The sequence below is a fragment of the Rousettus aegyptiacus genome, unplaced genomic scaffold (assembly GCF_014176215.1).
Source record: "Rousettus aegyptiacus isolate mRouAeg1 unplaced genomic scaffold, mRouAeg1.p scaffold_m13_p_6, whole genome shotgun sequence".
NCBI lineage: Eukaryota > Metazoa > Chordata > Mammalia > Chiroptera > Pteropodidae > Rousettus > Rousettus aegyptiacus.
In genome coordinates, this window is record NW_023416309.1 from 89479758 (window position 1) to 89506320 (window position 26563).

The 26563-nt window shown below is 46.3% G+C and overlaps 2 protein-coding genes and 1 pseudogene across 5 annotated transcripts in view; all 3 read left to right on the forward strand.

The window, feature by feature from the left end:
* CUEDC1 (CUE domain containing 1) overlaps nt 1-2516 on the forward strand; it is a 73330-nt gene extending 70814 nt beyond the window's left edge. For all 3 annotated transcript variants that reach the window (XR_004951292.1, XM_016130840.2, XM_036222306.1), the window contains exon 11: nt 2190-2516. The gene's annotated coding sequence lies outside the window, so the exon portion shown is untranslated. The remainder of the gene's footprint in view (nt 1-2189) is intronic.
* LOC118603931 lies at nt 704-4849 on the forward strand (annotated as a pseudogene).
* Nucleotides 4850-11628: 6779 nt separating this feature from the next.
* On the forward strand, nt 11629-16854 carry MRPS23 (mitochondrial ribosomal protein S23). 2 transcript variants are annotated; one of them, XM_016130845.2, is made up of 6 exons: nt 11629-11802; nt 12015-12175; nt 12710-12880; nt 14987-15064; nt 15272-15398; nt 15786-16854. In XM_016130845.2, exons 2-6 carry the CDS (start codon nt 12132-12134, stop codon nt 15930-15932), a joined length of 567 nt encoding a protein of 188 aa, XP_015986331.2. In that variant the 5' UTR covers nt 11629-11802; nt 12015-12131; the 3' UTR covers nt 15933-16854. The 2 variants fall into 2 exon arrangements, with proteins under 2 accessions (XP_015986331.2, XP_015986329.2); XM_016130843.2 differs by having other exon boundaries at nt 11641-11802; nt 15780-16854.
* Nucleotides 16855-26563: the final 9709 nt, after the last annotated feature.

Consider the following 26563-nt stretch of genomic DNA (forward strand, 5'->3'; position numbering starts at 1 on the left):
AAGGTCGGGGCTGCCACTCCCCTCATCCCACCTCTCTTCCCAGGGGTCCAGAGGCATTGGGCTCAGGAGACTGGATAGTGCAGGCCCTGGGTTTCTTCCCTCATTGCTGTGGCAGAGGATTTGGGCTTCTGCCTGGGAATTAGTCTTTTGCATTTCTTTTTCATGGTTATTTATTCATTTGACAAAAGATAACCACACCGGCCTAAACCAGATGCTGAGAACAGGGGAAAAAAAATCAGCTTACACCCTGAATAGCTTACAGCCTCGTTGAGAAAACAGTCCTGGACACACACAGCCCCCTATGAGGATGATTTAAGAAAAGCCATGATGGCCTCAGCCCAGCCGAACACACATGGGACTCTCCCACTGCCTGCCTGGGTCAGGTGGTGCAGGATCTGCCACAACCAGAAGAGGAAAACTGCCCCTTTCAGGACAGCTCGGTTTCTGGCTGGAGCCCTGGCCCCCAGGCTGCTTTTCCTCCTCTCTTCCTGAGAAAACAGGGAATGTCAACACCTCCTCCAGGTCACTCCCATCACTCTCCCAGCCCCTGCCCCCATCAGGAAGCTGCCTGCCCGCCCTCCCTGCAGCTGTTGTCCTGGTCCCAGTGGTCAGCATCTACAAGGCTTTCTTGAGCTGACGGTGTGGCAGGTATGGCCCTGTTTCAGACTGTAAAGAAATACTTGCTACCCTGAAGATAGTTGTCATGGAGGTGAGGTAAATCGGCTCGCAGAGGACACAGCCAGGAACAGTACAAGTGCCCGCTCCCCTCAGCCTCTGCGGCTGGCCTTCACGTCACCTCTCGTTGACCCCTTTTGTTCTCAGGCTTTCTTCACCCACAGATTTGCACCCACACTTCCCATTTCTCTGGAAAGCTCAAATAAAGCCAGCCAGGGGAAGGGCCCTCACTCCCACTCGGTGTTGCTGCCATCTCTATCCTGTGGGTCCTCAGGGGCGATGTGTGCAGCCCAAAGCTACCTCAGCATCATGACCTTGCCCATTATTTATTTCTCTCCCGAGTCTTCCCGGTTTTCCCTTTCTAGCTCCTTTCTCAAGTCTACCTACATTCTCTTCCTCCTCCCCGTCTTAGAAACCGAGAGTCATCAACATTTTCCTTCATCACCCAACTTGCAAAAAAGTTTCACCCGTTTGCAGGCTGGCAGTCCCTCCTGCCACCCTCAGACTGACTCGAGAATGTCACCTGGCAGGCGCAGGGCCTTTTCCTGTCCCGTCCTCTGGCGCTCTCTCCTGCATGCCGTGCCCAGCATCTTTCTTGAAACTGCTTCCCCTTGGCTCCTATGGCCCCAGAATCCTGGGCTTTCTTTCTCTTGTCTTTATTCTCTGGGTGCTTTTCAGGTTCCCGTTACTCCTCCCATTCCCTCAATCCCAGGTAGCTCTGCCCTTGATGTCCCTTGAAGTCTTCTCACTCCTGACTCTCTCTGGCACTGAGTAATAATTTTGTGCAGTTGCCTCCAAAATCTGAATCCCCACCTCGGTCAGTCATCCCTGTCTGCTCCGTATCCCCAGCTGTGCCCGTGATTGTCATTCTAACCCTGGATTTCAACTCACTGATGGCCAGACGGTCTTTCCTCCTGACTTCCCCATTTCATTTCTCATTTCTTTCATCACTGCCCTGGTAGACAGACTCTCATCACCTGGTTAATAACCCCTAGGCTCTTCACTGCCCCTGTTCTGTTCACTTTACTTCCATTTCTCCCTTGCTCTCTGAGTGGGTCTTCTGAGTACGAAAGGCTTAGGAACTTATGCTGTGAGTGGGGCCCACCTAATTCTAGTCCCAATTTACTTTTCTCCTGCCATAGGTGCCTTTAGTCTGGCTCACCTGAGCTACTACTGTATCATAGATAGAATGGGCTGGGTACTTCCTCCCGCTCACCCCTTCCCATTCAGCAGCTTCCACCAGAATTCCAGCCCCCTACTCCATCTCTAGCTGCCAGAGTCCCTGCTGTTCTGCAAATCAAAACGTTTCTAGGAGTTTAGAGTGTGCGTGTGTGTGTGCGCACACGCACGCGTGACCCCAGGCAGAATTCCAAGGCTGACACAGAGTCCCAGGGGGAAGGAGAGAGTCTCCTGTCTTTGGTAGCTTCTGCCCGAAACCATCTCTCGACAAACTAGTGATGGAAGACCATCAAGCTCCGTTGAAAAAGACTCCTCCTGTCCCTTTTCCTTACCAGATGCGTGCAGTTCCTCCTCGCTGGAGATGACCTGACCTGGTGGAGGCAGCCAGAGAACAAAACTGGCCCCCAGCTGAAGAGCACAGCTGCGGCCAGACAGATGGTGCTTGAGTACCAAGGCCCAGTGATTCTCCGGCCACAGCCCAGCCCAGCCACTGCCACTTTCCGTGGGACTTAGAACTTCGGAGTTGCTGTGATTGGAGGAAGGACCTGGGGTTGGGGTGCAACAGCCAACCAGGGCCCCTTTTGTAGCCAGGATGTTCTATGGGCAATGAGTGGAAATGCAGGATCCAACTTCCCTTCTTATAAACAAAACAAACAAAACAACCCTGATCCTCTACCTGCAGCCTCCCACCCCGCCCCCTCCCCCCCCCCCCCCCCGCCCCCATCTCCCTGCTGGGCACCTTGAGTTTATTTCCATGGCCTCCTGCATCCCACCTTTTTCCTGGGGCTGCTGACCTGCACAGCCCCTTAGGCTGCCTTTGTTAGGGGCTGGCATGGCCCCCAGCAGTGATGGGGAGGGTGGCCCACCCGCCCCCGGAGCTGGAGGACTCTGGCTAGGCAGGGGTAGTCTGTACTTTGACAGAAAACAAAAGCCAGTTTTGGATGGGACCCTGCAGTCTCAACAGTGGGATCTCACAGGGGCTCTGACTCTAGAGCTGGACTAGAAGTTCTGTTATAGCCAAGGGTATACAGCAGCCGGTTCTGAAGTGACCCTTGAGAAGGTACAGGCCTGTGGAACAAGGTGAAGAGGCTGCCAGCCTGGGTGGGAGCACCTGGGCCAGAAGGGATTCTTGGGTACCCCCTGCCAAGATGGAGTAAGTGAATGGTCAAGAGGAGACTCTGGTTCTACAAACCTTACCTGGCACCAACCACTGCCAATGGGAGAGAGACTGCCTAGTCTCTCTGGCCACACCATCGGGATAGGACCATGCTGACCTCCCTGGAGATCCTGTAAGCCTGAGCAGCCCGAGGCTTCCGCGCTCCCCGGCCCCACCCCGCCCCGCCCCGCCCGGCCCGGGCCAGAGTGTGGAACCAGCCCAACCGCTGGGCAGAGAGTGGGAACCAAGCCTTGGCGGGGCCCTGGTGGCCTCAAGTCACCCCGACATAATGAGGGCGTGGAGAGCGCTCAGGGCCGGCGAGGCGACACTGCCATTGCACCTCTTCCCACCCCCCACCCCACGGTGCTGGCGGAAGGCCTGGCCTGGCCCGGGCGGGAGGGGTCGGATGCGCTACTGCCTCTGCGCGTGACCAAGTTTGGAAGCGCGCGGGTGGCTCTATAGCTGGGACCGGCTGCCCTCCGCTGTGCCCTGCGGCCAGGCAGTGCCTCCGAGGAGCCCCCTCCCCCGCCTTCGCCCCGGGCCCTCAGCCCAAGCTCCAGCAGGGTCTGACCCCTCTGGGTTAGAGGTGGGGGGAGGGGGGCCTCCGGGCTGTGGCCCTGGACCGGGTGCACCGCGGGGAAGTCCCAGCCCCACGTCTGTGTGTTGCTTTGTTAGTGGATTTTTTTTCTCTTATGTGTGGGTTTTTTCTTGGGGCTGTTTCATAGGAATTCCTGTAATAAAGACTTGGTGTTCTCTTGGTGCTCTGATGTGGCCTGCAGCATGGGCTGGACCTTCTCTCTTCTCTCCCCTGGGTAGGGTTTGGCCCCTCGAGCCCCGCGTCTAACCCATGAGCCACCTGCCTCTCCCGCCCCCCCTAAACCGCAGCATGTGACGCCCAAGACCTCAGCCCTCTCTGCAATGCACTCGGGAGGTGACACCTGCTGCCCCCTCCGCCACCCTGCTGACCTGCCAGCTTTGCTCAGCATGGTCGCCTTCCCGTTTACCCTAGGAAAACAAACTGCTTGCTAATAGGCAAAGGAAATGCAGACTGGAAAGCCAGCCTCTAAAGCTGCAGCAGGTCACCTCCCTAAATAAACAGAAGGCTTCTGGAGTAACGACTGGAGGCTGGATGGATGTGCAATCTCAGACTTCAGAGATGTCTGCAGAGATGTCCCAGTTCGACTGTCTCTAGTTGTCCCTTACTCCCCAGCTCAGCTGGACTACCTCCCACACCAAGGAACTCACTGCCAAAAGAGGAAGCTGGTGCCCTTTTCACATAGGGCAGTTCTCAAGGTCTAAAAGTTCTTGTGTTGAATCCCAAAGCCTCCTTGTTGGTTCCACCCACACAGCTTGTTTCTGGGCTCGGGGTCACCCAGGCCAAGGCTACCACTCTTCCCCCAGATACCAGGTTTGAGCTCAGTGGCTTAACTCTTTCCTTTAGGACAAACACGCAGGTTCCTCCTGTCCTCCCTACAAAGAAGTTGTCCTGACACCCACAGTTTGACCGAGGTCAGCTTATAAATTGGCATACCTGAGACAGCTGGTGATGCTCTAGATGTGCGATTTCGATCTAGGCAGACCAGGATTATCCTCCTACCCAGGGGTCCCCAACCCCCTGGCCTTGGACTGGTATTGGGCCCTGAGGGCCCTGTTAAGAAATGGGCTGCACAGGAGGAAGTGAGCGGTGGATGGGTGAGCGAAGCTTCATCTGTTTGCAGCCGCTTCCCAGCGCTAGCATCACCACCTCAGCTCCCCTCAGATCATCAAGGCATCAGATTTTCATTGGAGCACTGGACCCTGGTGCCAAAAAGGTTGGGGACCACTGAACTAAAGTTTGGGAGCCACGGTGCCAGGCTGGTACCTAGTATTGGCTGCACAGTATAAGAACCTGAGTAGCTTGGGGGAAAAAAAAAAATCCTGATGCTCAGGATCCTGATTAATTAAATCAACATCCATGGTTGGTTTCTTTTAAAGTTCCTCCAGTAATTCAGGTTTGCAGTCAAGTTTGAGGACCAGCACACAAAACAGTCTGTTAGGTGTTTCATATTAGCTGAATTAATCTTGCTTAATAATGGCTACTTTGCAGATGATGCAATAACAATTCAGAAAGGTTAAGTAACTTATACAGATCACAGAGCTAGCAAGCTGTGAAGCCAGAAATGGTCCAGGGCTGCCTGACACTAAAACCTGTGTTCCATCCTCTATACCCCTGCTCCCCAGTGTGCTCTGCGGACAGCAGCACTGACATTACCTGGGAGCTTGTCAGAAATGCATGTTATTGGGCCCCATCCTAGATCTCCTGCATCTCAACCGGGGGTATATTTTAACAAGCCCTCCAGAGGGTTCTGATATATGCTCGTGTGTTCTACAGCCTTGCTACTCAAAGTTTGGTCTGTGGACCAGCAGCAACTGAATCATAGGGAGCTTGTTAGATGACTTATATGCACATTAAGGCTTGAGAAACAGTAGAACACTGGTTCTCAAACTGCTGTACACTGGAATCATCTCTGATGCTTAGGGTCCCATTCCCAGAGATTCTGGTTTAATTGGTTTGGGATTTAGCTTGGAAATCAGATTGTAAACGCTCCTGAGGTGATTCTAACGTGTGGCAAAGTTTGAGAAACATTCACCATTTTGCCTATTTGTATAGATGAGACTGATAGTGATTGGAACCAGAGAGGAGGGTGTAGGGAGAGAAGGCAAATATTACCAGGTTCAACAGGAGTGCAGAAGATGAAGACCCTGCTCCATGATGAGTCCCTCCCTGTTGAACAGTGTGTATAGGACCTAGGAAGGAGTTGGGCTGGGCCAGATAACCGTCCTAGCCATCTACCTTCAGACACCATGCTCATCTGCAAATCCTGGGCTCTTGGTATTTATAAGGTGATACAGATTTAACTCCTGCAAAAATGCTGAGCCCGGCTATCTGGAGCCCGGTCCAGGCAGTGCCCCGCCCCCTCTCGTATGCTTTGCTGTCTCCAGGGCTCAGTCCCAACCTGAGAAGATGGCATAGGTCTGCAGAATGCTGTATCCAGAAGAACTAGCCTGGTTATTACCACACTGGATCTCAGTCATCCCTCTGTTCTCACGAACAGGCAGCTGACAGGGCGTTAACACTGAAGGAAAGACGAAAGAACTTGGTTTGAAGAAGGTAGGGTAGGTGTGGGATGACAAAGTGAAAGCCGCTTGTGAGTCCTTCTGTATGTTTAGTCACCTTTCTAGGGTGCGGTAAATGTCATTTTACCTATTTCCCACAACTATTGTATGAAATTAGTATGATTATTCCTATTTCACAGATTATAAAACGAGGCACAGAATCCTTAAGGTCCTTACTCAACATCACCCTCAGTAAGTGGTGGTACCTGGATTTGAACTCACGCAGCTGAACACTAGAACTGGTGCCTAAACACCAAGCTATATATTGGGATGGGGAAAACAAGTGGTAAGACCCAGAACCCCTGCAGAAATGGGAGCTCAGAAAGGGCCACCTTCTAAAAAACATCACCATAGCGATACCTGATCCAATAGTATGCCTGGAACTCACCTATTAGCATTCTTTAAATGGTTTTAAAAACAATCTCTTAGTATTTCCACTAAATAGCAAATATTCTGAGAGAGAAGCACATGAACTCCTTTTGCCCATTATCACAGCCTAGATTAATTTGTTGGATTAACTGGCTGGGCCAGCTGGAGGAAGATTTGGAAATTTCTGGAGACAAGGAAGGGGTTGAAGAGGCTGTGTAAATCTACTGCCACCTGGTGGTTATCTCAGAAATGGCAGTTGCTGGCCCCTGAGAGGCCAATCGCCATTTTCCCAGGAGGAAGAGAGCACCTGCTTGGCCCCAGGCCAGAGGGGCGTGTTTTGTAAAATTTGCAAAACAGAGACTTTTGCACTTTAAAGAGCCACTAAGGTTGTATAAACATTAGGCCCCACAAAACCAGCATTTACCCTGCCTGTCATTTCTAGAGAGTAAAGGGTCCCAATTTCTTATCAGATCAAGAGGATTATTCTAGGGACTCTGAAGTGAGGTGCTGTGAAACTCAGTACAAACTCAACACGAACTTGCTTCGCTATAACCTTGCTATTCCAAGTGTGGTCTGTGGTTGTTGACATCAACCTGGAAGCTCGTTAGAAACGCAGAGTTTTAGGCCTCGCTCCAGATCTATGGAGTCAGAATCTTCATTTCCCAATAATAAAAGACCAGAGTGTTGCTCCAGGCCTACAGGGCTCCCGTTTCCTTGACTACAAAAGAAGCCAAATCATACAGACCTCCCAGGGCAGGTATAGGGGTAAAGTGCTTCTCTTTCCTTTGCCAGAACTCAATTCTCCTTGGGGACTGAGCTGCTGTCTGCCGAAGAAATAAATGGGCAGTCCCATGAAAATGCCTTGCAAATTGTTAGGTGTGATTTAATTGTAGGTGTGATTCAATACATTGTGATTTATTGTTCTTAAGCATAGAATGGTCAGAAACCATTATCGTCACTCCTATTTACTGAGCAGTTACTCCACTATTGCTACAGTTACTACACTTACTAGACTGTTACTATACAGTTACTACACTGTTACTACACTAGCGCTGTTCTAAGTACTCTTCAAGTATAAGCCCACTGACTCCTGACAACAAAGCTATATGGTGGGTGCTACAATTATGCCCATTTTACGGATGACAAAGCTGATGTCCAGAGGTTTGTAAAAGGGATCTATCCATCAGTGAGGCACAGAGGACAGCCAGAACTGGAAATGACCATAGCTTTTTCCCTAGGGGTATATCCAGGGGAAGGCCTTCAGGAAGGAGGGCTGGATGTGAGCAGGCAGCAAAGGCGGGATGACATGGCTGTGTCCTCATTTGTCCTAAATTGGCTTTGTTCACTAGAAGACTTTCTAAGAGCCAGCTAAGGGCCAAGCACCAGGCTGGTTGTGGGAGGCAGACAGAGCCCTCGTTCCTGCCCTCAGAGAGGCTCAGTTAGACAGACTCAGACAAGTAAACAGTTACTACACCAAATTTTGAGGGACTTAAGACTACGGAAGGCGGGAGTAGGTCCTGGGGGCACATTCATCCAGTCTGGCTGAGTATGTGCACGCAGGAGCCTGGAGGTGAGAGATGGCACTCCCACCTCCCTGAACACCTCCCTCCTTGCCCTCTGTCCTCCTGCTCCTTGTACTGTGCATTGACTAGATATTACTACTTTCCTCTTCTTTTAAATCAACAGCTGATTCCCCCCTGATCCTAGCTCTCTGCCAAAGGTGAATAGCAGGAGTAATGATTTCATCAATATGCTGGGATTTTCACTTAAAAAGTTGTTCTGCTATTGGGGGTGCTTTTCCTCTTTTTGTCTGACAAACTGTTGGGCTTTATTTAAGGGAATTAATTACAAAGATGTGGGTTGAGTGTATGGAAGCCACAAGGGATGGCCTAGACCTCAAGGCCAGTAACAGAGGGGCACAGTTTGCTGTGTCTAAGCCCAAAGGGCAAGGGAGAGAACAGTGACTGGAATCTGGTGAGAGGGCTGTTCGAAGAGGTCACCTGATGCCGTGCAGAGAGGGAGGCAGAGGAACAGAGAATGACTTCACTCTCCTCCTTCCTTCCTGTCCCCTGCCAATGCCTTCCGTTGGTAGCACCAACTGGAACTTGACTGGAAGCACAGGGCAAGGGGCCGAGGGTGCAGTCGATGAAAGTCAGCTTCCTGGGGCACAGAGCAGGGGGGAAAATGGCAGAGAGTGCATGTAGATGTGGATGGGCAAATTGAAGCTACTCAGCACAAGTGCTTATCAATCAGTGTTAAGGGCTGAATGACATCCCTCTAAAATTCATGCTGAAGTCTTAACCCCCAGTACCTCAGGTCATGTCTGTATTTGGAGATAGTCTTTAAAGAATTTTTTAAGTTAAAATGAGGTCATTAGGTTGAGCCTGAGTCCAATATGACTGGTATGATAAGAAGACAGGCATGTATGAAGGAAAGACCCTGTGAAGACACAGGGAGAAGACAGCCATCTACAAGCCAAGGAGAGAGGCCTCAGAAAAAGCCAACCCTGCCAATGCCTTGATCTTGGACTTCTAGCCTACAGAATTGGGAGAAAAATAAGTTTCTGTTGTTTAAGTCATCCAGTCCATGGTATTTTGTTATTGCAGCCCTAGCAAACTAATACAATTCTATAAGCTATTCAGTATATAACTTCTCAATTATGAATTTGCCTCTCTATCTCCCCCACTGGACAGTCAGCTTCCCTAGGATTCACCAAAGGGTTAGACAGACGCTTAAATATTTGTGGGACGAATGGATTACTTAACAAGAAAATAAAACAATAAGGCAATCTATGAAATAAAATCAAAATGCTGCAGTATCAGGTGACAATCAGTGGTTTACAGGACGCAACAGCAATAGTGATGCTGTGACAGCCATCGGACTTGTAAATTATGAGGACTCACTATGTGTGCTGCAATTAGTGCTTTACAAGAACAATTACTTTTACTCTTGTACAACCCATGCTGATAGCTGATTCTGTCATTCGCATTTTAACATGTGGGGAAACGGAGGCTTGTAAAGTTATGTAACTTGCCCAAGATGACACGATTAGTGGGCATATCTATCGTGTGATGCAGTGGGACTAAAATGGGGCCGAATGTCATAGTGGAAGGAATATGGCCTTTTGGAGAATTTACAAGCTCTATTTCCTTATCTGTACAATTGTCAGGACAATACATCAGGTGACTGAACAATTGAATGAGATAATCCAGGTTCCTGGTGCAATGCACCTGCATGAGTCTATCAGCTCCTTGCAGGCTTGAGAAGCTGTAGTGAGAAGAAAGAGAAGAAAGAAAGTCTCCAATGCCAGTCCGACAGCTTCCTTCTATATTATGAATGAGCACTCTCTGGGGTCTGCTCTTCCTGTTTTAGGCTCAGGGGGTTTCCAATCCATCTTGTTCCCACATCTCCATAGTCCTCTACTTTAACCACCAACATTCTGCTCTCAGCCACAAAAGCATTAGATATGATACTGGAGAGGAAACTTTAAAGGCTCAAAAGAGGAAGGAACTTCCCTAAGATCTAGAGAGAAAACTCCTGTCTTGCAATTCCTCCTCCATTAAGAGTTTGGGTCTTTGGCTCCCCTCCCTGAATTTAGAATAAACCCTTCTAATTCTTTAGTGGTAACTGCAGTGACCTATAGGGGCAGCCCCAAGTGGGAGAAGGGAAGTGTGTCTGTGGTCTGGGCTGGCAACTAGCTCTGACTTGGACAGAATTAGAAACTTGTTATGAGGCCTAGGAAGATTATATTTAGCTGCGAGCATGTTTGCTCTCCCTAGAGCAATCTTCTAGACCTTCCTAGGATAGGAAGACTGGAGACTCCACACTTGGCCCACTGGCCAGAGCTGTGTGTGCTCTGTATCTCTCTCCTATTCCCCAGGGCCTCAACACAGCAGTGGCACTCACCTTTCAGTTTATTTCTGGGCCTCAAATCACCCTGTCCCTTGCTCCTGGGGTCAGTTCTGCCTTATCTACTCTGTCCACTCATCACTCTGTCCACCTGTCTCCAGCCTGAGGCATAGTTAAGGAGGCACTGTGGTGTTCTGAAAAGGGCCCAGGCTGGGCTGGAAGTTTGGCCCTGTGGTTACCTATCAGACAAGTTACTTACTTAATCCCCTGGGGCCTCACTTTCTAATCTATAAAGAAGATAATAACAGCCACCTTGTAGGTAGATGTGTGGATTCAGTGAGACAACTCCAACAAGCAGTAACTGTTCATCACACATTCCTTTCCTCCTCCTCACCAGCCTCCCACAGAGCAGAACTCTTGGATGATTTGGTGTTCTTTCTTGCTGACAAAGATAATGGGATCCCGGGAGACATTTTGTGTGCATGTGATTCAAAACATTTCATTGGATTAAAAAGTTCAAATATAAAAAAAACTCTTTACAGGTCAAACTCTGAAAGATAAATAGAGAAAAAATTCTTTCTTCCCCTCCTGCAATTTCATTGGAGATAAACAATGTTCACAGCCTTATGTGTTTTCCCACAAGTTTCTATCCTTATACAAACACAAATATATAGTGTATATTTTCTTTTTTCTTTTAACAGGTAAGGATCTCATGAAAGGTGTTTCTCTGCAACTTCTTTTTCCATTTAACTCATGGGCATCCACCTAGCTAAATACACATGGATCTAACTAATTTATTTTAATAGCAGCATAGGATTCCACAGAATATACGAACCGTACATTTCCAGACATTTAGCTGCGATGGACTTTTTCTTGCCGCTACAATGATGCAATGCTGCAAAGCCAATTCTTGCACAAATATCCTTACGAAATTGTGTTTTAATTTCTAATTTACTCGAAGTATGATTATTGGGCCAAAAGGTAACTCTAAGAGATTACTTTCCCAGATTTTTGAGTTTCTTTCTCGGAATTTGTTCCGGACACTTTTACTTTTCAAGCTCCAAGGATGAGCTAGCCAGCGACGCCTCCCGGCAGCATCTCTATTAGAGCGGATGCAGGTGGCGCTCCAGGACCCGAGGGTTTAAAGGGGAGTGCTCAACAGCGAGAGACGTCGCAACGGGGGCTTGGGCTCCAGTGTGACCCTGGGCAAGTGACTGCCCCCCCCCGCCCTCCCCCCAGGCCTCGGTTTCCTTCTTCGTAGTCTGTGACTCCAACCAAGATTAAGCGCAGCCGGGGCCTAGCGTTGGTGACCTGGTTGGCCCCCCGAGGACAGGGGCTGCGCCTCCCTCCTCCCTCTCCGTCATCTTCCCTCCGCGCGGCCCCACCTTCTCGAGAGGAACTGACTCAGGCCAGAAAAGGTAAAGCACCCACCACAATATACTCCTGCCCTAGATCGGTCACTTATTGCCTCTGCCCGGCTGATCGGTCATTTGTTGCTTCTGCCGGGCGGTGGCTCCCTCCCTCCCTTTCGGCTCGGCTCTCGAATGCTCCTGGCTGAACCTGGTAAGTAGACGAGGAGCGCAGCAATTCGGCCGATCCTTTGCTTCCGTCTGGCTCTGTTCTCCCGTAGGGGCGGCGGAGTAAGCACCGAGATCCTCGGCTCGGCTAGCAACTTGCGCCCCTTGTGCCGGCCGCCGGCGCTTCCGGTTCCGGCGGTCACCGCTCGTGCTGGGTCAGAGGCGCGGCCATGGCGGGGAGCCGGCTGGAGACCGTGGGCAGCATTTTCACGCGGTGCGTGCTCGGAGCCGCGGTGGGCCGACGGCGCCTCCCCCGGGCGGGGGGCTCTTAGCGTGTCCCACCCTTTCTTGGGTGGTGTGAGCAGAGCTACGCATGCTCCGGCGTGCAGTGTCGGAGCCCTCTGGTGCTCTCTCCTGCCACGGAACAGTTGTGCTTGACAACCTCACCCCTTGAATTTCTTTTCTCACGTTCAAGATTGCACCTCTCGCCCTCTCCGAGTGCAATTCTTTAGGAAGAGGAAGGAAGAGGCTGGTGGGTTTGGCTGGACCGTCTTCGCAATTTCCTTGAATGGGGCCGGGCGGGGCCGATATAAGATTGAAGGACTTAACTGCGAAGCATTGTTAGGTTGGTTTACAGCATGGAAATATCTTACTGTAGGCGGGAAACACCCCTCTTCTGCCCTCCTTCTCTTTCTGTCTTGCGGACTCGGTGATCCCGTTGACGTCCCAGGTGTGGCTAGACTGATTCAGGGGCTTAGACAGGCCGTTGTAACTGACCGACATTTGTTCTTTTCCTTCTTTCCTTAAGGACGCGGGACCTGATTCGGGCTGGGGTGTTGAAGGAGAAGCCCCTCTGGTTTGACATATATGATGCCTTTCCACCGCTGAGGGAGCCGGTCTTCCAAAGGCCCCGCTTGCGATATGGCAAATCCAAAGCTCCCATCCAGGACATCTTCTACCATGAGGATCGGATTAGAGCGTGAGTGTGAAGCCCATATGGTGGACCAGAGGGAGCAGAAGTGCAGAAAGGTTTAGCTGGCAGTCCGGTAACCTAACTTAAATAGGAATTGCATCAGGGCTTACCCTGTGGAGAAAGTCTTGTAAACCTAGCCAAATGTAGGAATCAGTGTCCTGTCCCATGTGAGAGAAACAGAAGTTCTGAGAAATAGAATCTGGAGCCCAGCAATTGACTGATCATTGCAATTCCCTCTACCTGATCCTGTCTTATCTGTTTTGCAGCAGGCACAACGGTAAGCACTTAACAAACACCTCATTTAGGCCTTACTCTAATCCTGCAACATAGGTATCCTCTCCATTTTAGTTTTGATGATTCTGAGGCTTAAGGAGGTTAACTCACTGGGAGTTTACTGACAAAGCCCTCTCCTTCAAATGCTTATATCAGTTAGTGTTTAGTACTAGAACTTGTGTGGTTCCTTTTCTATAAATGTTAAGGTCCGAGATTGTGTCTAATTGAAGTCAATATATATTCTTTATCCTTACCCCTATTCCTGGATATGAGAAAACGGCATTTATTCTTTGTCGCGGTCCAGGCCCTTTCATTCGAGGGATCTTTTTTTTTTCTTTTTTTCCCCCATAGCACTCCCTCATGTTTGGAGAACAAGTATGTTCTTGCTCTATTTGGAAGAAATCAGGGTAGGACACAAGATCTTCAGGGCCATTCAATACTTTTTCAGCACTTTTCTGCTCAAGTCCCTTACATGCACTTGGTCACAATGCTTTCAAGGTTCATTTATACATTGAAATCATTTGTACTTCTTTGTGGATAGCAGTTAGAACTAGGTGATAGGTCATTGGACAAGGTGGAATATTTTATAGGTCTCATTACTATTAATGCCAAAATAATAACACCTTGTATTTAAATAGTTTTTTGAACTGTTATAGCTTTTTTGGGGAGGTCTTTTATATTTTCAAGAACTCATAACAAAATTAATTCTAGATGATCAGAACCTAAATGCAAATAATGAAACCATAAAAGCACTGGAAGAAAACATGGGAGAATTTTAAAAATAGTCTGAGTGATAAAGGCCTTTTTAAGAATGACATAAAACCTAGAAGCCATAAAAGAAAATATTAAAATTTTCTATACAAAAAAATTACTATAAGCAAAATCAAAAGTCAGCTGACATATTGGGAAGAAGATTTGCAACATGTATGACAAAGGGCTAATTTTCTATTTATACTGCTATAAGGTTTGCTTATAAGTCAAGAAGAAGAAGACCATCAAATGGAGAAATTGACAAAGAATGTGGACAGGTCACAGAAAAGGAGATTCAGTTTTCTTTTTAAAACTATGATAAGATGTTCAATGTATTTCATAAGAAAAGCAAGAGTACCATGAATTATAATTTTTCACCTATCAAAACGACAAAGATCAAAACATTGGAAAATATAATTTAATCAAGTTTTAGGAAAATAAGCACTCTCATACATTACTGGTATGAGTGTAAATTGGCACAGCTGCTGAGGAAAGCATTTTGGCAATTTGGAAGGCCAAATTACAAATACACATACCTTGACCCTACAATACCACTCTTATGAATTTATTCCACAGACATTTGCATAGTTCAGTTAAAAAAACACACACACACACACACATAAAAGTAATCTTGCAGCACCGTCTAGAGTAGCTAAGGAGTGGAAACAATCTACATGCACTGATTTGAAATGATCTCTAAGAAAAGTAAGAAGCAAGATGTAGAGTAGTGTTAATATCCTTGGGGTTAAACATTGTGGCTGGAGACGGAATGATAGATGCATGTATATTTGTATTTTAGAATATTACTGATGGATACACAAGAAACTGGTTAGTGCTACTTCCTGGGAAAGGAACTGGGTGAAGATATTGGGGTGCAGAGGTGAGGAGTAATACTTTTCACTGGCTACCTTTGTGTAACATTCGATAAATGCATGAATTACTTATTTAAAAATAAAAAACAAAAATCTTATCCTCGAGCTATGTAGGTCATGTTATACTTAACTTTTCAGGGCCTAGCAGTTATTCTTCTTTCTATTCTTGGCTATGATCTATAATTGGAGATTTATGTGTGTTCTTTGCATTTCCCAGGAAATTTTATTCAGCTTATGGATCTGGTCAAAAAGCGTTTGATCTGTTTAATCCAAACTTCAAGTCTACCTGTCAACGGTAAGCCATTTTATAAGTCCAGGGTGATTTTTTTTTTTTTTTTTTTAAAGGATTTAGTTAGCAGTTTGAAGAGTTTTGTTGAATTCCACTTGAGGAAAAAAAAATGTTCCTCTGGGAAGATCTGTCAAAGGAATGCTTGACACTGTGTAACAGCCTGTCTTGAGATCTCTCAGTATACAGGCCTAAGATGTGACTTCGGAATTTCAGGTTTGTGGAGAAGTACATTGAGCTGCAGAAACTTGGAGAAACAGATGAAGAGAAGTTATTTGTGGAAACAGGGAAGGCTTTATTGGCTGAAGGTGTCATTTTAAGACGAGTAGGAGAAGCAAGAGCTGTGAGTATTTTCTTATTAAAATTGTTTTTAGGCTTGGTTTTCTATTTGTCAGAGGTTAAAGGAAGACTTGATTTTCTTTCCCCAACCTTGGTTAATGTTCCTAAACTCCAGGTCAAATACTCTTAGCTGGAATGTACTGGAATTTTGTGGTAATGATATAGACTTAGAACAAGTGAGTTGTCATTCGGGCTTTTGAAATTGTGCTTCTGTGGAGATTTTTAAAAATCATATTTATTGTTCGTTACAATAGAATTTAACCTGAAACATTAGCCTTAAAATTTTGACTCAGTGATAGAATGTGCTTAAGTCATGTAGCTTCAGCCAATTACTTGAGCGAAAATGATATCATATGTGTGACGTACTTATGTCCGGTCTTCTAAGCAACAGGAAGGTGGTCATATTGCCTGGAAATCTGAACCCACAGTTGTCAAATCCCAAACTGTGTTGGAAAAAAAACAGCCTCTGAAAGAAGTTGCACAGGACCAGTTTTCGGAGTCACCTGAGGAACCGCCAAAAGGTCTCTCACCTCCCTGAAGAATTTGTGTGCTGTGTGTTCTCACACCCAAACCATGTTCACCAGATGAATGTTGAACTGTTTTTAACAGTTGAGCTGTGTAAATGTTTCTGGATCTCTAAGGCATTTTGTTTGCCTTCTTTTAGTTCCTATCCCTAGGCCGTCATAAAGCTCAGTATCGTGGATTGAAAGAAGCAGTTATGTGAACTTTGATGTTACAACGGTATTAAATAAAGAATTCCCTAGCTGCTTTTAAATTAAATTTACTTTAAAATTGTAAATAGCATGAGGAAACCTTTCTAAGTATTATTTGAATGGGACTCGTTCTGAGTAGGTTTGCTTGCATTTCAGTGTTAACGTTGGCTGGCTACACTTGAGTCTCTGGTATGTTCCTCTTCTCTGGATCTGTCAGACTTTTACTTGCACATACAATGTCGTCCCTTGGTCAACTGTTCCTGTCTGCAAGTAATGTTTGTACTTTTTGCTATGGAACTGTTGATCTTCAACTTGAGAGGCCAAGTTGACTTGGGCTTGCAGTAAGAACTATTGATAGCCAAAAGCCAAAACTATAATCTCATGGGTTGACTGTGCTAGAGACAATGAGCATAGGTCTGAACATAAGAGGCTGGTCAGTAAAGATTTGTTGGATGAATGATTACATCCAGCTAAAGACCGAATCCAGATGACATCTCTTAGGTAACTGGATTGCCAAGAGGGGTCCAGCTAATTTAGATGATGCTTTCCACCAGCGTCCACATGCTTCCCTGGTGTGAAGGTGTGCTTTCAAGTCCTTATCAATTGTACTGTATTCTTAATTTCCAAATCTTTTATTAAATAAATGAAATATCCCTCTGAGATCATAGCGTTTGTATTTGTGATCAAGCCAGTAGTTTTCAGCTACTAGTAATAACCTGCTTCATAAATCCCTTATTTTAAAACTCATGTAGCTCTCGTATCCTTTGTTTTTTCTGTACAGTCTCTTCTGTCTCCTGGTGGACCAAGGGTGGGGCATACATCTCACAGCCTGTGCACCTCCTTGCACATGGGAACTCAAATAATGGAGGGTAAATGAGTACGTGAAGCAAAAATAATTCTCAGCCGTGCTCCTTCTCCCCACCCAACCCCTTTATCACTGTTTTACAATTCCTCTTGTTTGGAGAAGGTTTTACTTTCAGATGGGAAAGTAAATTTCACCCATTCAACAATATTAGGCCACCATTGGGTTCCAAGTACCGGACCTGAGCCTGGGAGGACTTAGCAGGTAGAGGGGACATTCCATTCTCAGAGAAACAACCGGGGATCACTCATTACTTCTCAAAATCTTATGTATCTGAGGTTTAAAAGTCAGTTTATTTGCCATAAGGATAAAGAGATTTAAAAAATATGACAGCATAATTCTTAAAAGAATTATACATACACATGGTTCAAAATTTAAAGGTGAAAAGCCAGTTCCTTCTGCCCCTGTGCACCAGCCACCCATTTTCCTTTCCCCAAAGCCACTACTATCACCATTTTATTTCCAGAAATATTTTGTGCATATACATGGGGACACTATGGACTCTGTTCTGTACCTTGTTTTTCCCCTCACTATGTCTCATAGATCTTTTGTGTGGATGTATAATGATTTAATCACTGCCCAGCTGACAAAAGTGTCATTTCTATATTATCTTGTGCTGCAAGTAGGCTGGTGTACCTGGTGGGGTGTATTCCTAGCAGGGGCATTATCTTCCTTAGAAACTGCTAAATTATACTCCCACCAGCAGTGTATGCAAATGCCTTTTTCCCCACGCCCTTGCCAGTACATTCTGATCTTGTTAAACCAGACAGGGACCCTCATGAGGAAGGCCTAAGCTTGGTAGAAGGCGGAGAGACTATCCCATATAACAAAACTTCAGGTGTGATCAAAACACAATGAAAGGTTGCGAAGCTTACTTGGAGAATTGAGAGAGCTCTTCCCAGGGCTTTGGCAAAAGCCATTAGGTCCAGTCCCTATTGTTTGGAGAGAATGGTTGTGTGACCTCATTCTTGCCTTTAAAGAGCTTAAAATCTAGTTGGAAAGATAAGAGTGACTTTCAAAACAATACGATTAATAGGAATTCTTTTTAAATTATGATATAAAAGCATGGTAGAGAGTCAGAGCTCTGGACTAGTCTAGGAATTAGTACTGCACGCAGAGCCTTGAAGTGTAGGTGGGATTTGAAGTGTGTGTGCTGCTGCGTCTGCCAGGAGCACCCTCCCTGCCACCATGGTCTTTAGAAACCATACCTTCACTGTCCTTTTCAAAGGGTATCTCAGAAGTTCTACCTCACATTCAAGTCTCGACCCTTTCTCGAGCCTCTTCCAGGCTGCACTCCCACACTTCACTGCAGTTGGCATACCTGGTCCACTGTACTCCTGCATGATTTACCCAGCTCTTCCATTCCAGAGACGTAACTATTCTTTTTTACTTTGGAGGGTAAACAAGGGCAGAAGTTCTTATTTGTATCCACTGAAGCATTACACATAGCCTTTGACGAGCAGACCCTCCCTCTGGGTTTGCTGAGCTGAAGCCCAGGAAGGCACGCATCCAGGTTACAGTAAAGTTTGCACAAGGCATGTCTGAAGGTCTGAGTGCTAGTTCTGGTTACTCCATTGTTTATCGTCATGACCTTGTGCCTGTCATGTCTCTCAGAGTACATAATAGGGATAATCACTGCTACTTTGGCTTCCAGTTAGTATTGTGAGAATTGAGGTAACGAATGCAAAACTCATTTGTAATATATATGATAGGTGCTTTTATTATTCTTTTAAAGAATAATGGGAAACAGGTTTGAACAGATAGGATGGAATCTGATCATGGTGGCCTCAGTGACTACACAGAAGAGTTCAGCTGGATATAAGCAAGTTTGAGCAGAGAAGTAACATGAAAGCAGTGTCGGGTCAAAGGAAGATTTGCCAGATATGATAATAAAGAATGTGGCTTCGGGAGTGGGCAGGGAGGGAGGGAAGAGGAGACATGTCAGAGAGGCTTTGGTCTTTCAGCAGCCGTTCCAGTTAGAGGCAGAGATTCCAAGGTTACAAACCTGAGTGACCAGAAGAACAGCATCACTAACAGTAAGGTTGGGGGGAAGAGAGCTTCAGCTCTTAATGTACTGAGTTAGAGGCGATGGTGTAACATCCAGGTGGCAGACAGAGATATGAATTAGATGTCTGGGAGAAGGGGAGGAAATCTCGGGCTCAGGTAAAGCGTTGGAGCCAGAACGAATGAGCTCGCCCAGGGGAGTGTAGAGAGACACAGATGTTGGAGGCTGAGCCAGGTGGATGCTCTCAGTTAAAGGGCAGGAGGAACAAGAAAGCCAGCAAAGGAAACAGGGTCCGCATCTTCCATCACCTAAATAGCGAGGCCCATTGAAGCTGTCCTGGATTCACTGAGTTTTATAGTGTTTCCTTTGCTTTTTTTTGTTGTTGTTGGGTAGACCCGATCCTTGATCATGTGCCCTTAAAAGGCAAGCCCGATTCTTTTAGTAATTTTGTATGACATTTAGTGTCGTGTTCTTGGATAATGAAAGTGGTATAACAGAAAAATCTGTGCCTCCAAGGGATTCCTAATTTTGTTAAAGTGATACCCTTTCTCTAAATAAATGATGGCTTGCCACTTAAAAATGTTCAATGGATTCCTTTTTTTAAAACCAAGTTGTTCCAGTGGGATGATAAAATTTTCTCTGAGGCTAGCCCTGGTACCTGCCTCTGCTCTTAGGAATCCAGACAAGGCACGCCAGGGTTGTGTGGCCTCATCCATCCTTCTTGGCTCTTAGCTATGACCAATTCTGACTCAGAACTGGGCTGGCAGTTTTCCTAGTCAGGAAAACTACATAGGAGCTAGGGTATATGACATGATGCGAAAGCAAGTTAGCCTCAGTGAGAGGACTGTGGAGCTATGAACAAGGAAGGTGGGTCGGGTGTGTTTGTGGAAGGGGGTGAGGTTATTACTTTGTTCCTGGTCTCTGTGTTTCTGAGCTCTATTCCAGAACAGCCAAAAGGTGCAGGACTGACTGGCTAGGTTAGTCATGTGTTTCGAGCCTTCGAAGGTGCTCAGTGACATGGATGCTTGAGCAGGTTCAGTGAGCAACTTGGTTGAGGTCACCTTGGCTGTTGGAGGAAGGGCACCTACTCTCCTGTGGAAAAGACAGGAAATGGCTTTCATGTCATTCCTAGGGTAGCGCTCAGTGTGGCAGGCAGGTCTCTGATTGGATGAGCCCAGCACTGGAGCAGTTTCTGTGGAGATGCTGAGCCAGACAAGTGGTTATTGCTGCAGCACAAAAATGAAAAGGTTGCTAGGGGAAGGCAAAGGAGGCAGGAAGTTAAGTGTTATATCCCCCTACAAAATGTCGCCGCCACCCCCCGCCCCCTCCATCTGTGCAGATTAGAGAGAGGAGGTTTTTGTTGACTGCTAGCTGACAATGAAATTACATTTTAGGTCTAGTTTTACTCTCAATGGATGCTTTTCTTGGACTGGAACTTAAATGTCAGTCACCTGACCTTCTAGTGGCTCAGTTCTTTTAATTAAAAGATGGTTCTAAGCAACATCCAGTAGTGGTCTCTTTATTATTTATCAAGCATTTTCCTTCCAGCAGTTACTGAAAGGTCAGTGGCTTCAACAGATGCTTTGTTTTTGGTGAACAGCTTAGATGAAAAAGATATACAATCAATCCCTGCTCCCTCCTGTTTGCTCACGGGCAGGACACTGTTTAATAGTCATTGTGGCATTTAGGATCGCAGGCCTCTGAAACATGCAGAAAAGTGCATGTGCATCCCTTGCTACTGAACATTTCTCCAAAAGTAAACATCAGGTTGTGATTATGGTTAATAATGAGATATTGATTGTTTGAAAATGTCACTGCCTGGGACGATCAGCCCCAGAACCACTAGATGGCGCTGCACTCTCATGCCGTTCAACTACAATAATTTTATTTCTTTGCCTCGGGGTACCTTGCCTTTCAAGGTTGGCGAGTGTCCTTGTAAAATAATGTGCTGGCTGAGATTTAGGAAGCTGAGGTCCTGGGGTGTCTGGGGTAGGGTTGAGCTGGGAGCAGTTAGGCTGCAGGACAAATGACAAAGGCCTGGCGTGGGGTGGGTGTGTGTGTGTGGGGGGAACCAGTTCTGTTTGTAACATAATAGGAGCAGGAGCGGAAGGAGCTAACTGTGCTGAGCCCCTGGAGACTCTGCCCAGAGCAGTGTTTTCTTACCTTCTCCAGTCAATGACACATCTGTGAATTTGCTGTGGGGAGAAGGTGTGGGCAGGGAGGCAGTGCTGAGTAGTGGAAAAAACCCAGGCCTTAGAGAGACAGACCTGGATCTGAAACCCTGATCAACTGCTTTGTCTTGTGACATTAGGTGCGTTGGTGAATAACTCGAGCCTCAATTCTTTATCTGTAAAACCGGAATACTAACATCTACCTCATCGAGTTGCTACATGGATGAGAGGAGAGTGTGAACAGCGTCCTTGGCACGAGTCAGTCTTCTTCTTCGCTCTCAGTGCTTGGAAAGCGCTCAGCAACTGTTGATTCTCATGGGGTGGAGATGAATGTGCATTAGATTAAAATGAAGAAATGTAAAGATGATGTGGTGTACCTTTTTCCCAGACGCTCGTTTTCTTAACCCCTCCCCTTAGATACTATTTTCTTTATCTTCTTCACACCAAAGCAATCAATCAATTAGAGAAAAAGACAAGAGAGGAAACCAAAGAACATCCTGGGAACTTGTTCGTTATTGGAACTTAACAGTACTGGTAGCTTTCACTGAAAAACTTGCTTTCATTTAGTTATTTCTTAGATATAGATTGTGCGTGTGTGTAGAAACCAGTATCTTAATGACCTTACCTTCATCTCTTTCCTTCCTCACTGATGCTCACTCTGCCTGTGTTGCGGGATTCTTGAACAGAGAGACCGGACACCGAGGCTGTAAGCAGGAAGCAGGGTTTATTGATGCTGACACCAGCTCAGCGGATTCTTATCCAAAGGCGGAGCCTCGATCGTAACATAACAGGCAGTTTTATACAGTCTTGTTATCCCTACACATATCAGCTACAGATATAAGGATGAACATTAATTGGTTGGCAAGCTATGAAACAACTGATGTTAGTTTGGAGAGTCCTTGAGATGGACAGTCAGGAATAAACTCCTCAGAGCAGGAAATGGCCAGGCAGGGTCAGGCTGCTACACCTGCCTTGTGGTAAACGTTTTTCTTTCTCCTCCTGCACCCCAGATTGTGGAGGGAAGCCAGAGGGTCAATACCTAGGGACCCAATGAAGAAAATGGATCCAACCTCAGAGACATTGTTTCTGGAGCCTCAGCAGTTGGGGCAGGGATTCCTGGAACTCCCTCGGGTCATCCTGCCGGTGAAGCGCAGGGGCGATGCTAGGGCCGGAACGGCGGGTGCGATGGGAGGGAGGCCTGGAGGGCCAGAAAGGTCTATCCGTGTCTTTCCCGGCGTCCTGCACCCCTCGCACTCCATTTGACCCTGGTTGGTCTGCAGGCAGACTGTAGGACCCCTCTGCCTCTGGTCACCTGGGGCGGTGGGCCAGAGGAACATAAGTGCTGAGGTGCATCACCCAGGTGCATTACTGAGAAAGAGCTCTGGCCCCTTTCCTCTCTAGGTCTCAGTCGAAAGGTCTGGGCTCTCTCACACCCCGTGTGACTGTGTGACTGTGGCTTCGGGCAAGTCTCCAATTCAATCTCGGCACAGGGTCTGGAGCCTAACAGATCTTTGAAAGTGTATTTGCTGAGTGAATGAATAAACGAGTGAATGACTAAAAACAGGGATAATAATATCTGCAGCAAGTATGTTTTGGGGTGCAGAACCCAAACAAAATGCTGGCTGTGGCAGAACTTTGCAAACTCTCAAGGCTGCTACAGCCACACAAAATAAAGATGAAGAAAATGGCCCAGCTTTCACTAGAAAAAGAGCAGAGCCAGAAGTTACAAACTCAGGAGAGGAGCAGCAGCCGGCCAGGATGACTGGTCTAGTCTCCGCTCGCTACAGGATTCTACAGGAAATGCCACATTGCCTTTCGAACCCACTCCTGGGGTGCTCGGTTTAAACCCTAAGCATGTTCGGGGTTGTCTCTTGAATATTAAACACGGATAGAAGACGATTGTGAGCTTTATTACCAGTTTCCTCGACTCCTGCCAAGTGAGGTGAAATGGCCCTGCTCCATCTCGGCAGTGGGCCTGGCCTCCCTGCCCTCCTGGAGTTTACCCCCGTCCTCAGGCCTGGCTTCCTGGTGGGAACCAGTCCCCTGCCCTGGCGTATGTGTCACTTTGGTGCCTTGAGAAATAACGGCTTGTGTTACCACTGCCCCTGGACTCTCACAGCTCAGGCAGGGTCTTCAGACTGGGGAAAGGGAGGGCTCTGCACCTCGGATCTGGCTCACCTCAGCGAGTGTGCCTGAGCCCCGACTTCTGGTGTCTCTGTCCACCCACAGTCACCAGGCCCCTGAGGTTAGAACAAGAGGTGGCCATCTTAGTCCCAGAAAAAATCTCATTTAAATCCTAAGAAGGCAAAAAAAGCTTGTCTTTGGCAACCCTGCCGCATTTTCAGACTGAAGACGAAAAGGGGGCTGTGGAGCCTGGCCAGATAGGTAGGAGGGGTCTGGGGACTTGAGCTGCAGGCAGATAAAGGCACTGGCACACCAGAATATTCCTTAGTCCTGCAGTGTTCTGTCCATGACTCTCCTGGCTTTCTGGGCAGCTAACCTCCAATACAGCATGCTCTCAAGATTTATACTTTCCCTTTTGATTACTGAAGTGCCTAGACTGGCTTCTTGAAAGAACCACTTTGAATACCTGTAAAGTCAAGAAGGTCAAATTTAGGAAAATCTCATCTGCAGGACTTAGTTTCCCTGAGCTGTCATCCACTTGTAATTAATATTACTGAAAGACAGATGACAGATGCTTATTGCTCAGCTGACACATGCATTGCTAAGCCCCAAGCGGGATACTCTAAGATCTAAAGGACTTGAATGTACTTCACTGTCACTTTGAACAGAATAAAACTTTCAGGGTATAATCAAGATTACTTATGTATAAGAACTCAATGACCCATAGGCAATATCTGCATTAAAAAAAAAAAAAAAGGACCGAATGTTCCACCATTGCTTACTGACATTTAAAAATAGCTCTATTAGCCCCAAACTGAGGCAGATGATGGCACGGGACAGTAGATGGAGCCCTGGATGAGGCTCCTGGAGACCCCAGCTCATCCACTAATTGGCTCGTGACTCAGAATGTCATTACGCCTTTCTAGCTGTTTGTAAAATCAGGACGTGGAACTACAAGACCTCAGAAATGCTCTCCTTTGTGTCTACGGGTCCGAGAAGGGCTGCAAAGGTGGGGAGCGCAACGCATTCCAAGACTTATCGCGTACTTATTTAAAGTCTTTTCACTTTTTAAATTTTGGTTATGGAAACATAACCAAAGGTAGAGAGGGCAAATAATCCTCCAGATGTTCATCACGTAGACTGAACTATTATTAATATTTTGTCATATTTGCTCATCTATGGTTTTCTGAAGAATTTTATTATTTTTTCTTTTATTTTTTTGAGGTTTAAAAATTTTTTTCAATTACAGTTGATATTCAATATTATTTTATATTAGTTTCAGGTGTACAGCATAGTAGTTAAACAATTATGTAACTTATGACGTGATCCCCCTGATTAGTACCCACCTGGCACTCTACATGGTTTTTATGATATTAACTATATTCTCTATTCTGTACTTTCCTGAAGGATTTTAAAGCAAATCCAGACATGACTTGTCACTCAAGGCTTCAGCCTGCTTCTCTGAAAAATAAGACCTTTTCTTACACCAACATAATACTATTATTAAGCCTACCAAAGTGTTAATTAACTGTAATTCTTTAATATCATCCAATAACCAGTCCATATTCAAATTTCCCCACACTCTTTTGAACAGGCCCTTCACCTCCTCCTACCCTAGGCCTGTGCCTGGGGCCAGCCACTGTTAGTCACTTTAGTCTTTAGGTTTCAGGTGATTGACTACCTTCACGCAAACAATTAGTTAATGGCACCAATTCTTGCTTTATCAACTGCAGTCTTGATCTCTTGTCTTTCTGCTATGGTTGATGAGGGTTTAGCTAACTTAGATTCTCTCTTCCTTCCTTTGTTATATATTTCCACTTTAGTTCCTCTGTGTAGTAACATTTATGCAGGTTCTGTTTTGGGTTGAATTGTGTCCTTTCAAAAGGTATGGTGAAGTTCTAATTGCTGGTGCCTTATTTGGCAATAGGGTCTCTGCAGATGGGAACAGGTTAAGGTGAGGTTGTAATGGATTAGGGGGGCCCTTGATCAAATGACCGGAGTCCTTATAAGGAGAGAGATTTGGAAACACACACACAGAGAGGGAAGACAGCTTTGTGAGGACAGAGGCAGAGATCGGAGTGATGCAGTCCTTCCTTATCCACAGGGGATACGTTCCAAGACCCCTGGTGGGTGCCTGCAACCGCGGACAGTATCAATCCCCACGAATTCTGTTTTTCCCTCTACATTTATGCCTGTGACAAGGTTTAACTTATAAATTAGGCATGGAGAATGATCAACAAGAGCTACTACTAATAAAACAGAACAATTATAATAATATAATAACGTGAATGTGGCATTATTAAGTAAAATAAGGGTTACTTGAACATAAGCACTGTGATACCACGATAGTTGATCTGATAACCTTGATTTTGAACTTCTGGCCTCCAGAACTGTGAAAGAATAAATTACTGTTGTTTTAAGCCACTCGATTTTTGGTCATTTGTTATGGAAGTCCTAGGAAATGAATATGGTTCCTCTGCCTTAGGAGCTTTACTGTAAGGGGAAAACTTGGTTTTCTATCTTCATATGTAGAAAAAATCCAGTTCTAACCTATTGTTTTTTTCTTTGTGAATCTTCTTTACTACTCACATAGAACACTTTTCTTCCTATCACCAAATATGTGGGGTTTTTCCCCACAGAAAGCAAACTCTGTGATACTAGCTGGGTGTCCTATAATTTAATTCAGTTTTGACTGAATTACCTGCTCTCTACCCCTTAAACACACACACACACACACACACACACACACACACACACATGCACACACGCGCACACACACTTTAAGATGACAGTCACAAGCCCAGGTTATCAACGGTGCTTCTGACTAACTGGCTATAAATCAAAGATTCTAACACTCCCCATCGCCTTGAGTTTGATTAATTTTCTACAGCAGATCGTAAAACTCAGTTTATTAAAGGATATTATAAAAGATATATACATAGACATCCAGATGGAAGAAATGTGTGAGACAAGGTAAGTGGGAACGGGCATGGAGCTTCCATGCCTGTGCGGGTACGCTACTCTCCCAGCACCTTCAAGAGATTTTAAGGAGCCCTGAGTCAGGAGCTGGGGACAGATCAATACATATTTCTTATTACATATCACAGTATTACAACTACGTAAAATACTCATGTCTCTATTTCTTGTTCCATCAGCTACCTCTTGACTCCCTACTTTGTAAGATGAGGATAAGAACCAGAGGTTTAAATAGACAGTTGGATGGATCCAAGGTCCAAGAAGTTAGGGTGATGATGAGCAGCACTAGACAGAACTGGTGCCTTCTGATCCCAGTGC

Bases quoted from the DNA above. Each gene is read 5' to 3' on its own strand.
- MRPS23 (XM_016130843.2), top strand. From the start codon at position 12,132: ATGGCGGGGAGCCGGCTGGAGACCGTGGGCAGCATTTTCACGCG. The intron at 12,176-12,709 runs GTGCGTGCTCGG...TCTTTCCTTAAG, and splicing joins GTGGGCAGCATTTTCACGCG to GACGCGGGACCTGATTCGGG. The intron at 12,881-14,986 runs GTGAGTGTGAAG...TGCATTTCCCAG, and splicing joins CATGAGGATCGGATTAGAGC to GAAATTTTATTCAGCTTATG.